This window comes from Lepidochelys kempii, chromosome 7, assembly GCF_965140285.1.
Source record: "Lepidochelys kempii isolate rLepKem1 chromosome 7, rLepKem1.hap1, whole genome shotgun sequence".
Lineage (NCBI taxonomy): Eukaryota > Metazoa > Chordata > Testudines > Cheloniidae > Lepidochelys > Lepidochelys kempii.
This window is the reverse complement of record NC_136386.1, coordinates 124,872,052-124,891,001: the sequence shown is the minus strand read 5'-3', so window position 1 is coordinate 124,891,001 and position 18,950 is coordinate 124,872,052. Positions and strand designations below refer to the sequence as shown.

Sequence of the window (18,950 nt, the reverse complement as noted above, 5' to 3'; positions counted from 1 at the left end):
GACCGCAGCCAGCTCAGCAGGGCACAGCCCCCAGCTGCTGCCCCTTGCTCCAGCCTGGCTGCAGCAGCTCCCCCTACTCCTGCAGCTGGGTTCAGGCCCAGGAGAGTAGCTCCCTGGGGCACTAGAGCAAGGACAGCACCCCCAGCCCAGACTTATCAGTGACAGGTCGTGGTAGGCCACAGGCCCTGCCTGATAAGTGCCACATCACAGCCCCCAGGGGCAGACAGGAGCAAGTGGCACCCACAGGCAGAGGGGCACTCACCCCCCAGCTGCAGCAGGTGTCACCTCTCCCCACCCCCAGAGCCCCACAGGGAAAGGCAGGTCTGACTCAGCTGGTGCATGGGTTTAAATACATTACATACATTTCAACAGTGCATGAGAACGATACATTACAGGTCAGGTTGCAGCAGCAGCAGCCGCCAAAAAGATGGAATCTTGCCTCCGGCTTGCTAGCAGTGGCCACAGCCCACGAAGCCCCTGGCCAGCTCCAGCGCACAGGGGCCCAGGTACTGCAGCCCAGGCCTGCCCCAGAGCCTGACTCCCCCCACCCACTTCCGTTCATGGAGGGGAATGTGCCCAACCCCCCTGCCCCAATGGGGCAGCACAGCCTGAGCCCCAGTGCTATTGCTAGGCCACCCCAGGGGGCTTGGGGCAGGACCAGGAGGAGGAGCTTGGCCCAGGCCCAGCCTGGGAACCAGCTGTATGATGCCCAGAACTGCCCCTGGGCAGTGCCCATGAGGCAAGCCGCCTGGCTGCAGGACCAGCAACAGGGTGGGGAAGAGGGAGCCGTACAGATGTATGGAGCCAGAACCCTTCCAGCAGCCATAGCTCACCTAGCAGGCACCAGCCCCCCCATGCCAGGCTGAACTCCCCCCTGGCTGGGAAGGGCTGGCATGGCTCCCTTGAGAAGTGAAGCCAGGCTGCCCCAACATGCAGCCAGGGCCTGCAGAGCAGAGGGCGAGTGCCCCTGGACAGAGGGCCTGCCCAGCAGCCTGAGGGCAGGAGCAGAGGGGAACATGGGCCCCTCATATAGGAGAGAGGGTGGAATAATGGCAGGCCAGCTAAACCAGGATAGATCACCCTGTGCCCAGTGGGGAAGGGGGACAAGCAGCTCCCATACCAGGGCCCTCAGCTTTCCTATGAAGTGGGGCCAGGTCCCAGCATGCATCACTACTGTGCCAAGGTGCTCAGCGCTCCCTGGGATCCACAGTCTCCAGCCCCTGCTCTCCCCTCTGCAGGAAGGGCAACTACAAACACTCAATAGCGCAGCTGTCTGGGGCACCCCCAGGCCTGCTGCCCCCTGCCAGCTCAGCCCTGGGCACGTGCTGGGTCTCCTGTGCCAGCCCCTCAACTCATGCACATGCCTCCTCTCCAGGGACACCAGCTCCAAACAGCCAGTGGGGAGGGGGGGCAGCCCAGCAGGGCCACTTCCAGCTGACACTGGCTGCCTTTATTCCCCTGCAGTCAGCGAGCAGCCTGGGTTCCTGAGGGGTGGGCGGATCCCAGCCCCAGCAGGGAGCAGATGGGCTCAGAACCACATGCAGGAGGCAGGCCCCGGCTCCACTCACTCAGCAGCTGCATTGAGGACTCCTGCTGAGCGGGCAGTTTGCAGCTGGAGCTGGGCTCTGCCAGGCTGCGTCCAAGCCCCGCAGCACGGGGAATCCATGGCTCTGCCCGGGCAGAGTTCAGCTGGAAGTTCCCCCAGATGCACCTGCCCTCTCCTGGAGTGTAGAGTCCTGGCTGCAGGTCCGCAGCAGCAGACAGGAGCAGGCCAGCACTGCTCCAGCCAGCCCAGGGGGCCCAGCAGCCAGCTACCACCAGGAGAAGAAGGGCTTGCGGCTCTGGAAGCTCTGTGTGTAGGATTCGCTGGCGCTGCGCTGGTGGGAGCGTGCCGTCTCCACGATCACCGGTGGCATCTGCACCAGGTGTAGGGGGCTCTTCCCGTCCTTCAGGGCCTGTGTCAGGTTCAGGATCTAGGCAACAGAGCAGAAGGGATGCTGAGTCCAGGACTCCTGCCCTAGGCACCGCAGACCAGGGAACTGCCGGGGCCACTGTCCCCCCTGAGGGGCACTAGGCCAGTGTCCCACACTGCAGCGCCCAGCATGCCCCTGCCATGCCTGCCCACAGGGCAAGAGGGAGCCGTTGCCCCGCCCCACCAAGAGGGGCCTTCCCAGCATACCTGGCCCCTCAGGACAGCAATCTGCTTGTGGAACTGCCCCCGGTCAAAGCCAGGGTCCTTCTGCAAGAGAAACGGCAGTGAGGGACAGGCAGCGAGACACCCCTCACCCCCCAAGGCAGTGAGACCCCAGGCCCTGGCAACAACACCCCTGCCTCCCTCACCCAGGCAGCGAGACACCCCCGCCAAGGCAGCGACACGCCCCACCCCCCGGCAGTGACACACCCGTCTCCCTCACCAAGGCAGTGAGACCCTGGACGCAGACCCCTGCTGCGAGACCCCCGGGCCCTAGGCAGCAAGGCCCCTGCCCTGACAGCAGCTGCTGCCTGGGATTTCTGCTCCCCCAAGAAGGTGCTAGCAGGATGCAGCAAAACCCACCCCACGCAGGCTGAGCCCCCCACCCCCTGGCTCTGAAAGGGTCTCATTGCACCACCCAGGCCAGCCCCTCCCATCTACATGACAGACCTCCCTCCCTCCCAGGCCCCCACCTGACCTTGAAGAGTTCGTACAAATCCTCCTCCAGGTCTTTGACGAAGTTGGGGTCGGAAACCTTTGGGAGGATCAGGTCTTTGATCTCCTGTGAGAAGGGGACTTTGGCCTGGGGCAGCCATGCCCAGTAGAAGGGGTCTGGGGGGGGGAAGAGCCGGAGCCGAGGTCAGAGTCATGTGCTCAGCCCTGGCCTGTGAAGGATGGCATGGGGGTCACAGCCTGGTGCCCTGGGGACAGCTCCACCCGCTGGGGGGCTGGCATGAGCCCTCTTGCCATGGCTCCCACCCCTTGAACCATCTCCCAGCCCCCAGGGGGAACTGAGGCCACCCTGCTGCTTCTGGGAGCATGGTGCCCGGCTGGCTCCAGGGAGCTGGTGCGGGGCTGCAGGCCTAGCCCGGGGGATTGCCAGCATAAGACAAGTTGTCAAAGCACCAGGCTGGCCCCAGGTTCGCGAGCAGGAGCGCAGCAGAGGGACCTACATGCTCTCCAGGAGTCGGGGTGCTTCAGGGGGAAGGCCAAGCCGTTGTCTATGGCAGCCAGTTTGATGATGGGCTCCTTCACCACCACCCACTCAGAGTCCTACAGGGGAAACAAATCGATCAGGAGTCACCAGGGGCAGGGAAGCCAGAGCCCAGCACTCACCCCTGGCACCACCATGCAGCCTGGTCCCTGCCCCGGGCACTTCCTCTGTTCTGAACCACCTGCTGCCTGGCTCCTCCGCTCTCATCCCAGACTCCCCTCACTGCCAACATACTGCCCTGGGCACAGGAGCCGGTGCACTGCACTGAGGGGGTCAGGGCTGGCACTGAACTCAAATCACATGGGGACCGACTCCTTACACACCTGTCTCTAACATGTAGGAAAAAGCCACATAATTGGGGGGACTGTGATTTGAGTGACATGCGCCGGAGGTCTCCTGCTGACAGCTTTAAGACATCCTTGGAATTTCTAACCATTATTAATGACAGTTTCCAAACTCAAAGTGCTGCAGCCAACTTGGGGGAATTCTCTAGCAGACGTTGTCCTACAGATAAGGAGGAGCTGACCACATAACTAGAAGTTAATGGGACCTTAGGTACAAGTGATCGTGACTGATCACACTTATAACATGGAAGCAGAAAGAAGCCCAGGCCAGTGGTATAAATACTTGGGGCTTTAACAAGGCCAGTTTCACAAAGCTTAAAAACAATGATGAGCCAAATCAGCTGGGAGGGAGAGTTTAATGAGACCAATGTGAATGATCATTGGGGATCATTTAAGAACACTTCACTGGATGGCCCAAGCGCCACAATTGAGGAAGAGGGTTCCGCTGATTAAACAAAACTGAACTGGTTTAGGGGGAAGTGACAGCAGCTATAACAAATAATGAGATAGTACACACAAATGGGAGACGGGGGAGTTGATAGTAATGAGTATAAATCAGACGTTAGGAATCTTCCCGGGACGGAGTCCCCCAGCCTGTAAGTGTGACCTGCAGTCTTTGTCCCTAGGTGTGTACATTGACATTTAGCCGCGTGAAAATGCACATTGTTTACTCGTGCTTGTTTGCCAAGCGATGCAGATCACGCTGTATCTGTGACCTGTCCTCTTTGCTATTTACCACCCCCCCCAGATTTTGGGTCATCTGCAAACTTTATCAGGGATGATTTTATGTTTTCTTCCTGGTCATTGATAAAACTTACATTGTGTAGGGCCAAGAACTGATCCCTGCAGGACCTCACTGGAAACAGATCTACTCAATGATAATTCCCCAGTTACAGTGACATTTTGAGACCTATCAGTTACCTAGCGTTTAGTCCATTTCATGTGTGCCAGGTTAATTTTATATTGTTCATTTTTTTTTTTTTAATTCAAAATGTCATGCAGTCCCAAGTCAAATGCCTTACAGAAGTCTAAGTATGTTTCATAAGCACTATTACCTTAAGAACATAAGAATGGCCAGACTGGGTCAGACCAAAGGTCCATCCAGCCCAGTATCCTGTCTCCTGACAGTGGCCAATGCCAGGTGCCCCAGAGGGAGTGAAGCTAACAGGTAATGATCTAGTGATCTCTCTCCTGCCATCCATCTCCACCCTCTGACAAACAGAAGCTAGGGACACCATTCCTTACCCATCCTGGCTAATAGCCATTAATGGACTTAGCCTCCATGAATTTATCCAGTTCTCTTTTAAACCCTATTATAGTCCTAGCCTTCACAACCTCCTCAGGCAAGGAGTTCCATAGGTTGACTGTGCGCTGAGTGAAGAACAGCTTCCTTTGATTTGTTTTAAACCTGCTGCCCATTAATTTCATTTGGTGGCCCCTAGTTCTTATATGATAGGAACAAGTAAATAACTTTTCCTAATTCACTTTCTCCACACCACTCATGAGTCTATACACCTTTATCATATCCCCCCTTAGTCTCCTCTTTTCCAAGATGAAAAGTCCTAGCCTCTTTCATCTCTCCTCATATGGGACCCTAATCATTTTAGTTGCCCTTTTCTGAACCTTTTCTAATGCCAGCATATCTTTTTTGAGATGAGGGGACCACACCTGTACGCAGTATTCATGATGTGAGCGTATCATGGATTTATTTAAGGGCAATAAGATATTCTTCATCTTATTCTCTATCCCTTTTTTAATGATTCCCTAACATCCTGTTTGCTTTTTTGACTGCCGCTGCACACTGTGTGGACATCTTCAGAGAACTATCCACGATGACTCCAAGATCTTTCTCCTGATTAGTTGTAGCTAAATTAGCCCCCCCTCATATTGTATGTATAATTGGGATTATTTTTTTCCAATGTACATTACTTTACATTTATCCACATTAAATTTCATTTGCCATTTTGTTGCCCAATCCCTTAGTTTTGTGAGATCTTTTTGAAGTTCTTCACAGTCTGCTTTGGTATTAACTATTTTGAGCAGTTTAGTATCATCTGCAAACTTTGCCACCTCGCTGTTTACACCTTTCTCCAGATCATTTATCAATAAGTTGAATAGGATTGGTCCTAGGACTGACCCTTGGGGAACACCACTAGTTACCCCCTCCTTTCTGAAAATTTACCATTTATTCCTACCCTTTGTTCCCTGTCTTTTAACCAGTTCTCAATCCATGAAAGGATCTTCCCTCTTATCCCATGACAACTTAATTTACGTAAGAGCCTTTGGTGAGGGACCTTGTCAAAGGCTTTCTGGAAATCTAAGTACACTATGTCCACTTTATCAACTTAACTTATAATCTCCATCAAAGAATATATCCAATTTGACAGGATCTAATTTCCATAATCTGAACTCATTTGCTTTAATTACATTATGCTCCTTTAGTTCTTTAGTAACTGAGTCCTGCATTAGCAACTCCATTATCTTGCCCAGGATAGCTGTCAGGCCTATAATTACCCAGGTCATCTTGTTTACCCTTTTTAAAAATTGGCATAACAGTAGCTTTCTTCCAGTCTTCTGGAACTTTCCCAGTGCTCCATAACCTATTGAAAATCAACATTAATGGTCCAGCGAGTTCCTCAGGCAGCTCTTTTTAAACTCTTGAATGCAAGTTACCTGGACTTGCTGATTTAAAAATGTCTAACTTTACTAATGTCTAACACTCTCCAGAGGTACAAGGTGAATTGAAATAGTATTGTCTCCATACAATGAGATATAATTTTTTTTTTGCCCCCAGAATATTAATGTTTACTGAACATTTCTGCCTTTTCTGCATTATCACTAATAATTCTACCACCATTTCCATCTGTCAATGGACCAATACCATTGTCAGGCTCCTCCTTATTGTCCCTCACTCTGCTGGCCATGGATTTCTCTGCGTCTCCCTGGACTTCCCTTATCACATTTTCTACAATTCCCAACTTCTAATGAATATTTATTTCTACCAAATTTCCCCTTTCTTCCATTCATTCTATTTTTAATTTTTTTTTTTTTTATATTTTTTAAACATACCAGGGTGACGCTGTGGCTAAAAGAACAAATGCGATCCTGGGATGCATAAACAGGGGACTTGAGAAGGAGCAGAGAGGTGATTTTACCTCTGGATTTGGCACTGGTGTCCAGTTCTGGTGCACACAAAGTCAAGAAGGATGTGGGTAAATTGGAGAGGGGTCAGAGAAGAGTCACGGGAATGATTAAAGGATTAGAAAACCTGCCTGATAGTGACAGACTCAAGGAGCTCGATCTATTTAGCTTAACAAGGAGAAGGCTAAGGGGTGACTCGATCTGTCTGTCAGCACCTACAAGGGGGACAGATATTTAACCACAAGCTCTGCAGTCCAGCCAAAGAAGGTCTCACTCAATCCAGTGGCTGGACGTTGAAGCTACACAGATAGAGGCTGGAAATGAGGTGTACATTAACCACTGGAACGACTTCCCAGGCTCGGGGTGGATTCTCCATCACCAGCCATTGTTAAATCCAGACGGGATGTTTTTGAAGCTCTGCCCTAGGAATTATTGCAGGGCAGGTCTCTGCCCTGTGTTATACAGGAGGTCAGATGAGATGCCCACAATGGTCCCTTCTAGCTCCCAACGCCCCTCCTGCTTAGAGAGTGCCAAGAATTGGCCAATACCACCTGCAGCTGGCTGGGGCTCAGACCACACAGCCTTTGGGGCTTCACAGCAGGGCTGGGAGCCCTCACGTCGCTGAGAGACTGAATGAGCCACAGCTCGACTGCCACATAGCACTACTGTTGTGGGGACGGCGAGTCTACCTAGCAACACCATCACAAGCACATGTCTCCAGCCTGCCACATGGTACCTAAACAGAGCCCAGCTCCCCATCTGCATCCCTATGCCAACACCTGCACAGAACGGGCCCTGGCTCCTCCCTCGACAAGAGCCTCGGTCCATGTAAATCACACTGCCATCAGCCAGAAGGGGAGGCTTGCGAGAACCATCCATGGGGCTGGGCAACTCCCCACCACTGGAGAGAAGACCCAGAACCTCAGCACATTCAGAACTCGCCTCTGTTGCCTGACAGTCCAGTGACTTTCCCCACGCTCCCTGCCCAGCCCCCTCCCCACTCACCCGCACACTTGTGCTGTCCAGCGGGCAGTCATACTTGATCAGCCAGTTGTCATTGCCTCGATCTGCAGGGAGCAGAACCAGTGGACGTCACTACAGGACCTGCCCTGTTTGGGGAGGAGCAGCACCAAAGCTCCCTGCTCGGGCATGCGAGGCACGGAGTGGGGGGTCACAGTCTCCAGCAGCACCAGGGCAACCCTGGGCCACGTAACCCTCTGGGTGTGCACGGCACACGGGAGGGGACACAGACTCCTCCAGGGATTTTGGGGGGAGGGGACGGGGGAGGGGGAAGATAGAACCACACACATGAGGGCCCCAGGGGGAGCTCAGTGGCTGGCAAAGGGAATTCTACCTGGGAAACGGCTCCAGGCCCCAAGCCAGCCAGGGCTGCCCCCAAATACGTCACCCCCAGAGACCGAACAGTTTGGGAGCATTCACAGGCACAGCCCAGGAGCGGCATCTTCCCCTCCAGCCCTGCCTTGGCAGCTGGACCAAGCTCAGGCCCCAAGGCCAGGAGACCCACCCCACTCCCAGACCGAGCAGGGCCAGACTCTGCCTGGCACGGTGCTGAGGAGGGGAGCGTTCCCCCAAGCCAGTCACGAACCCCCCTGCCCAGGCCAGTGCCAAGCAGGGATAGAACCGCAGCTCCAGCTCCTTGGCATTCCAGCTGCAGACAGGGTTTTAACCGCAGGGCCCCGGCCAGGCCAGCCTGAGCTATGACCTTCTGCCTCCCCTGGCTACACCATTCGTGTCAGGGAAGTGGTGCTGTTAGCTGCCGTGATCCACCCCAGTCACAGCTGCCCTGTGGCAGGGGGTGCAGCGACTCCGCACCCTCCCCCCGTCCTGGGGCAGCAATATGCTGCTCTCCCCCTCCCCAGCTCCCTCCAGGCAGCAAGGCCCAATGCCGGGGCTCCTGGGCATGGGTGCGGCACCAGCCCCACCTGTGTTCCTGATGATGTAGTCCAGGACCACCAGCCTCTCGAACTGCAGCAGCAGCTGCCGGTTGGTGTTCTCGGGGAGCGGCTCCGCCTCGAAGCGCCGCAGCCAGTAATCCGCGTCCTTGTAGCCTTCCACGAAGAGCTGGAAGGAGCCCACCTGCAGCAGAGAGGCCAGGTGTGACGGAGCAGGGAGGATTGACCTGGGGATGTGGCAGGGGAGTTTTACTGGGACTGTCTGAATTGGGGATGGGATAGCAGGGGGTGGCTTCACTACCGGGACAATACCTGAGCCTGTCACCTGAGCCAGAAGGAGGGTTGGGGCGAGGTGACACCTTTTGCCTGGGAAGCTGGACAAAGGCTAGAGGAGGAGCCGGAGGCTGGGTGAGTCGGCAGGAAGGGGTTTTGAGTTGGGAGTGGACTGGGGAAATGGAGGGAACCCCAAGGCTGGGGTCTACGCTCCCTGCCCCCCAAAAGGACCTGTCTGAGAGGTCCTAGTTGTACCAACAAGCTCTGTTTGGGACTGTGCTCCTGTCCTCCAATAAGCCTTCCATTTTACTGGCTGGCTGAGAGTCACAGGGAATCACAGGAAGTGGGGGTGTAGGGCCCTGATTCCCGCACACTGCGTGACACCAGGTGAGGGGGCTGCGGACACAGGGCAGCCCCAGGGGGTCTCTGACAGCCCCTACCTTTGGCGGCAGGCCGATGCGGTTGAATCGTTGCCCAACTTTTGGCACCTTCTCCAGGGCCAGCTTTTTCCCTCTGGACTTCACCCGGTCAATGGCACTGTAGTTGAAAGTCTCGCTGGCCAGATACACCACCTGGGGGGGGACAGCGGTCAGCGCGGAGCACAGGCAGAGCTGCTGGACCCTAGGTGGGACGTGGCCTTCCTGCAGCGTGGGCTGGGACTCTGCCTGTTCCTAGGCCAGCAGCCTACGCCCAGGAGCGCAGGACCCGCGAGGGCACCAGCAGAGCTGCGGGGGCGTGGAAAAGCAGCCCACCCAATGATGGGCTCTGCCCCCCCCCCCATTCACCTTTGTGCGGGGAACAATGTTGAGCTCCAGTTTCTGGTCCACCAGGCTGGCGCCGGCCTCGGACAGGTAGCCCTGGTTGAGGACCAGGCAGTCTCTCCCGAAGCAGCAAGGGCAGCAGAGCTGCTGCAGCCATTTGGTCCACTTGGGGTTCAGCTGCCCATAGGGCTCCTCATTCTTGGGCTTGAAGACGCCGATGATTTTCTGGAGACAGAGGGAGGCAGCTGGGTCTCTGCAGGGGAGGGATGTGGGACAGCAGGGACGAACCTCCCACCAGTCGGACCTCTGAGCCCCCACCGGCTCCTGACAAACCCCACCAGGGAGAGAAGGGAGGACTCTGCAGCAGCAGGGAACAGACTGCATGCCTCTCAGCAGGGATCACCTACCTCGCTCGTCCCTGCGCGCACACACCGCCCCCCCCGCGGGGCCCCTGGCTCGGGCTGGGCTTGGCCACCAGGGAGTTTGAGCCTCTTCCCAGCTGACCCACAGCTCAGCCGGCGGGCCAGGCCCCTCACAGCCTGGGCAGCAGCTCAGGGAGGTGAGGGCTGCCCAGCCCCCACACCGGGACCAGCGGTAGGGCCTGCCAGAACCCGCCTGCTGCTCGGTAAGGAGCTGGAATGTTTGGGGCGTGGCTGGAAACCTTCGGGGGGGGGGACCCCACCCTGTAGCACCAGGAATCCCCACTCCAAAGGGGGCTTCCAAAGTGCCATGAGTTGACTGGTTCCCTCCCCGCCCCCGCCTGCTCCTGCAGGCCAGCACCCTGGGCCGCCCTGGGGGCCGCCGGGCCGTGGAGAGCAGCAAGAGCAATGGCAGCACCACCCAGGCCCCCTCACCCCCTGCCCCAGGCCACTCCTGTCACCCCGGGACCCAGAAGCCCAGGGAGGGTCAGCCTGTCCCCAGAGCCAAGGGACCAGTGGGCACAGGACAGGACATGGCTCCACCCGGGACTCGTTCACCACCCAGAGGCCTTGGTGCTGCTCTGCCAGTGACGCCAGCACACTGCCCCTAGAGGCTGTAGGCCTGGAGCCGGAGACCCCCTGAGAGCGGAGGGGCCGGACCTGCCACAAAGCCCTGCTCACCCCACGGCAGGCTCCAGGCAGTAGGGAAGACGCTCGCAGGCAGGGGCTGGACCCACGCCAGGGATGAGGCAGTGGATACAAGAAGGTCCCCATGGCACTGTAGCAGGAGCCTTGCCCAGGCCCCACCACCACGGAGATGCAAGGGCTCTGGGGGGAGCGGACAGGACACACACTCGTGGGCTGGGGGACCCATCTCCACCTTGACCTATTGCAAGTGAACCCCAGCTAGAGCATCCCGGGCTCTAACCCCCCTGGCACATGGGCATCGCAAGCCTGCTGCTGGGATGGGGGTTCTGCATTGGATGAGACAGGACATCTCACCATCCCCATGACAAACCCCGGTCCATGGAGGGTACGCACGAAGATCACTCCCCACATGTGCACCACTGGGGTCCAGCCACAGGACCCAAAAGGACTCGAAGCCGGGCAGGACTCAGCCAGCCCTGGTCAGGGCAGCCCCGTTCTCCAGCCAGAGCCTGGGAGCGGTGCTAGAGGCATGACCTGCTCATGACCTGGATCCAGACACGTGCCCCCCAGCCCCCGGCAGGGGACCCTGGGAAGAGGCAGCTGCCTCCTGACTTCAGGGACACCAGCCCATGAGTCACTGAGCCCTTGGCTCAGCACCTAAGGTGAGAGGAGCCACGTGGGTCTGCATCCAAGGGAACCGGCTGACCCGCGAGTCCCCGCCCCCAGCAGATGCCCACACCACACCCAGTGCAGCCGAGTGACACATGCTGGCCTGGCAGCTGAGCCCCTGGGCACCTGCCGAGGGGCAGGGTGAGGCAGGGACCAGGCGGAACAGTCTCTGCAGCAGAGCCCAGAGCTGGAGCCATCTGCAAAGGCCCCTCTAGTCCAGGGCACTGAGGCCACGGGCCAGGGCACAGCCCCGCGGAGAGCTGGCCCAGCCCCATGCTGCCCAGGCTGGAGTGATGTGAATGTGGCCCAGCCCATACCAGTCAGACTGGCAGAGGACAGCCAGGCCTGGAGAGCAACTCACATGGGCACATGATCCTCGTCCCCAGGCTGGGGCCTGCTCCAACCTGCCAAAGCCTGGAGCACCCTTCCCTGGCACAGGCCCGCTGCCATGTGGAGACAGGCTTGGCTCCTGCCTGCCACCCACTGACTGGCTCGGCCATGGCAGGTGTAAACTATGGGGCCCCATCCCAGCAGCCCCTGGAACCCAGCGCAGGGCAGAGCCCCACGCACTGGGAATGCAGCCCCAACAGCACCAGGGCAGAGGAGGACCCAGAGCACTACAGCAGACAGAGAGGGGATGGAGTCAGAGCATCGGGAAAGGGAGGGACTCTCAGGGGCAGTGTCTGGGATTGACGCACCCCACGGAAAGGGACGGCTGCCCGGTTTGAGCTGGGGAGCTCGGGGAGAGGAGCCAGGGCTGGGTATCGAGGGCAGCAGGCGTCGGGATCCCAGCAGTGCGTGGCAGGGGGCACTGGCAGCGACAGAGGGAGCTCAGGGACCAGGGCTCAGCACCCCCAGTGCCTGCCCTCCCTGCAGGGAGCAAGTGGGGCCTGGCACTAGCTGCTCGGGCGAGATTCAAGGGCTCTCAGTTCGAGGCAGCTCCAGCTGGGGAGAGAGGGGCTCCCCTTACCACGCCAGCCAGCGACCCCTGCCCCAGTGTGCCCAGCCAGGGGCTGAGCCCCTGAACCAGGCACCCATGAGCTGCATGGTCAGCACCCCCCAGCTGTCAGTTGTACCCCCTCAGCCCCAGGGGCTCTCTCCAGGCCCCACAGCTGTGCACAGGACCACTGGCCAGGGGAGGGGTTCAGGGGCTCACCACAAGCAGCCAGGCGTGGGGCGGAGGGACAGCCAGCTGGGAGCAGCCGGCTGCAGCCTCTCCCAGTTCTGGCCCCATGTGATTCAGCAGGGCACGACCACCCCGCCCTCCTCGGGACCAGGCCAGAGCCAAGCAGTCTCAGCAGTTCAGTCACAGGTCCCCTTTCAGTGGGTGGCATTTCTCGGGCTGGGACCACAAGCAGGAAGTGGTGCACAGCCGCGATGGCTCGCTCCCCCAGCCAGCGCGGGGCCCCTGCCCTTCACCCCACACGGCATGCCCACAGCCTCCCTGCTGCCTGTCCTGCCACTGCAGAGAGGCCATCCCCAGAGAGAGCGGAGAAGAGGCTCCGTGGCAGGGCAAAGTCCTTGGCAGTGCAGCGTGCCGGGGGAAGAGCCCTGCTCTGAGGGAGGGGAAGAGAGACTGGAGTGGGCACCAAGGGGTCTGTTCGCCGCACACATGGTGCTCAGTGCTGCACGCACAGAGCAGCCGGCCCCAATGGCAGGGGCACACGACTGGCAGGGAGGCCCAGGGATCTGAACGAGGGGCCCAGGAGGAGAGACAGGCGACAGAGGAAGGGCAGCAACACAGCATGAGACAGAGCGCCCCACACAGAACACTGCAGCTCCATTCCCTTAACAGTGGCACTTCAGACCCTGCACCTGGGGGCAAGCCCCTCACCCCACTGTCCACAGCCTCATGCCACCACAAGGCCCGAGAACGGAGCCCTTGGGAACCGGTGGTAGCACAGGCTGGGGGCCCAGGACCCTGGAGCGCTGTGTGGCCTGCCCAGATTCTGGCGCAAGTTCCCAGAGATCCCCATCACTGGGAGGGGATGGCCAGGCAGACAGAGCGTCAGGTGTAAAAGTCGGACTCCCTGGCACCACAGGGTCGAATCCCATCAGGTCCAGTTCAGCCCTTCATGCTCTGAAGTGCCAGAGGACACCCAGGCTGGGCAGAGCAGGGGGGCACTTTCCCTCTGTAGTAAGGTTTTCCCTGGTATCCTCAAACTTCCCATCCATTCATCCACCACACAGGACAGTGGGCTGTGACCCTCCACCCCAGAGGTGGCCGCATTTCAGTGCTACTCTGGTCAGTTTTGCTCCTGGCTCTGTCACTGATTCACTGCGTGACCCTGTAAGAGTCCCTTCCCTTCTACGCCTGCAGAACGGCATAACACTGATCTACCTGCTTCATTCCTTGTTTGTCGAGTGCTTTGGAATCCCAGAAAAGCAGAGAGGACTGGAGGACAGGGTTGGGAGAAGGTATTGGGCCAATGGGGGCCAGAAAAGCAGCCACACACACCGAGCCCCACAGTGCCAGGCCCTCAGCTGCACTCATTCCTTACGGTGCTTGACAAGTGCTCTTTGCTGCCCAGCGGTGATAGCTACTCAGGGGCTCTGGGCCTCTGCCATCTCCTGGCTGGAGGACCCTCCCTGCCCTTCTGCACTGCGTCCCACCTGAAAGCCCCCCAGACACACAGGGTTATGGGCAGCTCCTGCGAGGAGGTGGGCAGGCACCCAAGCCAGGAATAACCCCCCATCTACTGAACCCCAGTGCCACACCCTCAGACAACGCTTCCACCCACACACACTCTCTGCATTGCTGGGAACGGCGCAGAGCCAGGGTGAAAAGGAAGTTGCTCATTGGTTCTATTGCCTCACCTCTGGCTGGGGCAGAGCCGCCTACGCCCCAGGACCCAGCCAGTGGAAGACCTGGTAGCCAGAATCCCAGCTGGCCCCCGACAGGGGCAGGGAAGTTGGTGTTATGAAAACCCCAGCCAAGCCAAGCCTTGCTCCAGGAGCAGCAATAGACAAGGGAGCCCCAGGAACCAGCAGCGAGACTAATCCGGTTAGCAGCCAGAGTCACAAGGCAGCCACCCAGCCCCACGTCCAGCCCTGATCAGCGCCCTGGAGAATGCTGCAGCGCAGCCAACCGGACCCACCGGGAGTGGAGATATGGCGAGGACTTCACGCTGGCTTGGTCCATCCCCCTCCTGCAGGGAACATGTCTTGCTCTGCTCCCACAGCACCATACCACGGAGTCTGCACCAGCGACCCCACAGGGCCGGGGCACAGAGAGAGGGGCTCTGTGACAGCCATGGGCTCAGGAAGGGTTCAGTGGGGAGGGTTAGTTAGGAGGCAGGCCCAAGCCTATAGGGGTGTGAGGGAACGAGGCAATGAGACAGGAGCACAGACAGACCTGGGCTGAGAGCGTCTATCTCCCTTACGGCGCCCCTCCCGGAGATTGTAGCGCCGGATCCCTGGCTGGGACAATGGCCACGGCAAGGCATGTAACCCCAGCACGCAGAGTCAGACTCCGTGGCAGAGTCCTGACAACTGGCATGTCCTCTGGGCCTGTCTGCGTGGGACGGCTGCACTGTTCATTCAAACCCAGCTTCTGATCTCTGTAACAACCAGTGCAAACCTGCGGGGACACTTGGGTTTAGCTGAAACCTGCTCCCCAGTCAAAACCAGAAGAGGTCCCCAGACCGATCAGCAGCACCCAGAGCTGGCACCCCTGTCAGTCGAAAGCCGCACTTCGGTTAAACTGATGCAGCTGCCCAGGGCGACACAGACTTTCCTAGGCCCTGGCCACCACTCCAGCCCAGAAAGCCCCGTCCTAAGCCCACGCTATTCAGTCACTGAACGCTGCAGGAGATGGGACGAGGCTGAGCACTCTGGGCAGCCAAGCCCTGCAGCAGGGAGACCTACACAGTCTCACACACTCAAAAGGGGTCTTGGCCTGCCACCGCCGGGCCTGGGGGTCTAATCAGAGCCGTCCAGCCACTGGCCCGGTTCACTCAGAGGCAGCCGGGTCCATTAGCAACAAGCAGGCCCATCTCCGGGCAGTCCCAGCAAGTGGGGTAGGCGGAGGTTTGACACAGACAAGGACAGGATCCTCCAGTGTGTACAGCACCGGGAGCCCAATCCATGCTTCACTCTGCAGTCAACAACAAGTGGCGCAGGACATAAACCCAGGCCGGGGGTCAGCCTCCCCAGGGGGTGTGCAGCTAGGAGCGGGGACACAACCCGGCAGCCTGGGCCGGTACCTGACCCACACCCTACGGCGGGCCAGGCTCTTGCATCGCACCCCGGACACACTCCGCAGTCCCCGGGGAAGCGCGGTCAGGGCACAGCCCCCCGACAGGTCACTTCTCTTCCCGACACCCCCTCCTCGCCCAGAGAGACGGAGCCGGGCCCCCCGCCCTGGGGCGGGGGAGGGAGAGTCCCTACAGGGCACAGGGGCTGCTGAGCGGCCAGGCCCCCCCGGGCGCAGCGAGGGGAGGGCGCCGGCGGGACGGGGAAGCCGGAGAGGCCCAAGCTCCGCTGCGCGGCTGCCAGGAAGGGCCCGGGGGGCGCGGGGGGCAGGCCGGCGGGAGGAAGCGGCGGAGCGAGGCCAGGACCAGGCCGGCGGGAGGGGTCAGGGCGCCGCGGGGGTGCGGCGGGCGGGGGGGAGAGCAGGGGGGGCAGGCCAGGAGGGCGCGGGGGGGAGGGGGACAGGGGAGCCAGACCAGGAGGGGGGCCGGGACCAGGTCGGTGGGGGAGGGCAGGGCACCGGGCGGAGGGGAGAGCAGGGGGGGCAGGCCGGGAGGGCGCCGGCGGGACGGGGAAGCCGGAGAGGCCCAAACTCCGCTACGCGGCTGCCAGGAAGGGCCCGGGGGGCGCGGGGGCCAGGCCGGCGGGAGGAAGCGGCGGAGCGAGGCCAGGCCGAGGGGGGCCGGCGGGAGGGGTCAGGGCGCCGGGGAGGTGCGGCGGGCGGGGGGGGGAGAGCAGGGGGGGCAGGCCGGGAGGGCGCGGAGGTGGACGGGGGGGCGCCAGACCGGGAGGGGGGAGAGGGGCGGGCGGGGGCAAGCTGGGGGGAGGGCGCAGCGGGAGGAGGGCGGGGTCAGGGCGCCGGGGGGGGGGGACGGGGGAGGGGGGGTCGGGGCGCCGGGGGGGATCGGGGGCGCGGGCGGGGTCGGGGGCGCCGGCGGGGGGGGGGGGTCGGGGGCGCCGGGGGGGCCGGCGGGGGGGATCAGGCCGGCGGGGGGGGGAGGGGGCGCCGGGCCGGCGGGGGGGGGGGGCGCCGGGCGGGGTCGGGGCGCCGGGGGGGCCGGCGGGGGGGGGGGGCGCCGGGCCGGCGGGGGGGCCGGCGGGGGGGGGGGGGCGGGGGGGGGCGGGGCGGCGGGGGGGGGGAGGGGGCGCCGGGCCGCCGGGGGGGGGGGTCGGGGCGCCGGGGGGGGGGGAGGGGGCGCCGGGCCGGCGGGGGGGCGGGTCGCGGGTCCCGGGTCCCCCCCCCCCCCCGGCTCTCACCCCCTGCGGGTCCTTGACGAAGTAGCTGCCGCTGGAGCCCTGGTAGATGCGCTCCGGGAAGACGCCGCGCTCGCTGGCCGCCTCCGCCAGCCGCACCACCTCGGCGAAGGCGGGGTCCTCGGGGAAGTCGTTCCGCTCGCGCTGGGCCTGCGCCGCCGCCGCCTGCGCCGCCGCCTGCGCCGCCCCGGGGCCCCGGCCGCCCGCCGCGCCCCGCTCCAGCAGCGGCTGCCGCTCGCGGTCGCGGGCGCGCGGGGAGCCGGGCGGGGAGGGCGCGGCGGCGGCGGCGGCGCCGGGGGGGGGCCCGGGCGGCGGCGGGGGGGGCAGCAGCGCGCGCACCGCGCCGCCCGGCCCCGCGGGCAGCCCGTAGGCGGCGGCGGCCGGGGCCCGCTGCGGGGACACCAGCGGGCTGCTCTCGTCCATGGCCGGCCGGCTGTGGCGGGGCGCCGCGCGTCACCTGACCCGCCCGCCGCGGCCAATCGCCGGCCGCCCCGCCCCGCGGGCCGCGCCCCCGCCCCTCGCGCGCCGGGCCCCGCCTCCTGCCCTGGCCACGCCCCCGGACCCAGTCCCGGTGCTCTCCGCGCCGGCGCCGGCGCCGGCGCCGACTCCTCCCCCTCGCTGTGCTGGCCACGCCCCTTCCCCGAACCCCGCCCGCTGCCCGCTCTGGCCACGCCCCCGGAATCAGTCCCGGTGCTCTCCGCGCCGGCGCCGGCGCCGACTCCTCCCCCTCGCTGTGCTGGCCACGCCCCTTCCCTGAACCCCGCCCACTGCCCGCTCTGGCCACGCCCCCGGACCCAGTCCCGGTGCTCTCCGCGCCGGCGCCGACTCCTCCCCCTCTCTGTGCTGGCCACGCCCCTTCCCTGAACCCCGCCCACTGCCCGCTCTGGCCACGCCCCCGGAATCAGTGACGCTACTCTCCGCGCCGGCGCCGACTCCTCCCCCTCTCTGTGCTGGCCACGCCCCTTCCCTGAACCCCGCCCACTGCCCGCTCTGGCCACGCCCCCGGAAGCAGTCACGGTGCTCTCCGCGCCGGCGCCGACTCCTCCAGCTCCTGGCTGTATGGCCACGCCCCTTCCCCGAACCCCGCCCCCTGCCTACTCTGGACACACCCCTCCAACCAGTCACAGTGCTAACCACGCCTACTCCACCTCTTCAGTGCGCTGGTCACGCCCCTTCCCTAAACTCCTCCCACTGACTACAATTCCCACGTCCCTTTCTAGGCCCCCAGGCACCAACGTCCTCGCCCTAAACCTCTGGAAGGTGCCACCAGCACTCCGGTTCTTTCGGCCAAGCCTGCGCTTCCCCCAAATCCCCACTTCACTGCACTGACCAGTCTCGTCCTTGAACTCTGGCCACGCCCCCTCCCTAAGCTCCTCCTACTCATTGCATCCAAACTCGATTTAGACTCATTGACTGCAAGGAGCCTCGCCGAAGGCGTCCTGCGGGTGGGTTGAATAGCTGGAGAGAGGCGAGGACTATCTATCCATGGGCAGGGACTCCGGTTCCCCGAGTCAATGTCACTGCCTCCCTCCACTCCTGGGACTTCTCCTTCTGTCCTACTGCACCTGTTAATGTGTTTTCAAACAGGGAGCACCAGGCCGCCCTCATGCAGATGCTCCCCACTTGTGACCTCTTCTGGGCTACAGACTGCAGGCTCTAATCACACCGAATCCCACAACCCCCACCCCGTGGTCTCTCTGGGGGAAAGGCTGCTACCAGCCTAAAGAGTGTGCAGTCCTGTGAGGCTATGCATGCTGGTTCTTTAACTTTGTAGCAGGGAGGCAGACCGGGAGGAGGCTGGGGAAGGTTCTGGACAGGAGCTCTGTGGGAGTGACAGAGTGGCTTTAGGGCGAGTACTGTTTCCCTCATTCTAATAAAGTTCCTTGTTCAGTGTTAGAAGAAAGAGACTCTTTCTGAGATTCTTTACCATGGTCACATGAGTGCAGGCCTTAGCCTTTCCCGCCCTTCCGCCCCCATACAAGGAAACCCAGGCACTTGTGCATGCCATGGGATTTTCAGCCCAGGAAGTCTGGCTGATGGTTTTGGAGCGGGTGACTTGGCTAATGGGAGCAGTGCCCGCGCATAAACAGCTGGCCAGTATGTGTAGCTGTGCCAATTCATGCCAGTGTTCCCAGAGGGTGCCTAATGCCAC

The 18,950-nt window shown here is 61.5% G+C and overlaps 1 protein-coding gene across 1 annotated transcript; it reads right to left on the bottom strand.

Moving 5' to 3' along the window:
• Positions 1-328: 328 nt before the first annotated feature.
• On the bottom strand, positions 329-17,236 carry PI4K2A (phosphatidylinositol 4-kinase type 2 alpha). Its single transcript, XM_078853901.1, has 9 exons — positions 16,802-17,236; positions 9,642-9,842; positions 9,297-9,428; positions 8,614-8,767; positions 7,676-7,737; positions 3,145-3,244; positions 2,670-2,803; positions 2,180-2,239; positions 329-1,973 (listed from the first exon to the last, which is right to left on the bottom strand). The coding sequence occupies exons 1-9, from the start codon at positions 17,219-17,221 to the stop codon at positions 1,812-1,814; spliced, it is 1,425 nt and encodes a 474-aa protein (XP_078710027.1). The 5' UTR covers positions 17,222-17,236; the 3' UTR covers positions 329-1,811.
• Between the last annotated feature and the right edge of the window lie 1,714 nt (positions 17,237-18,950).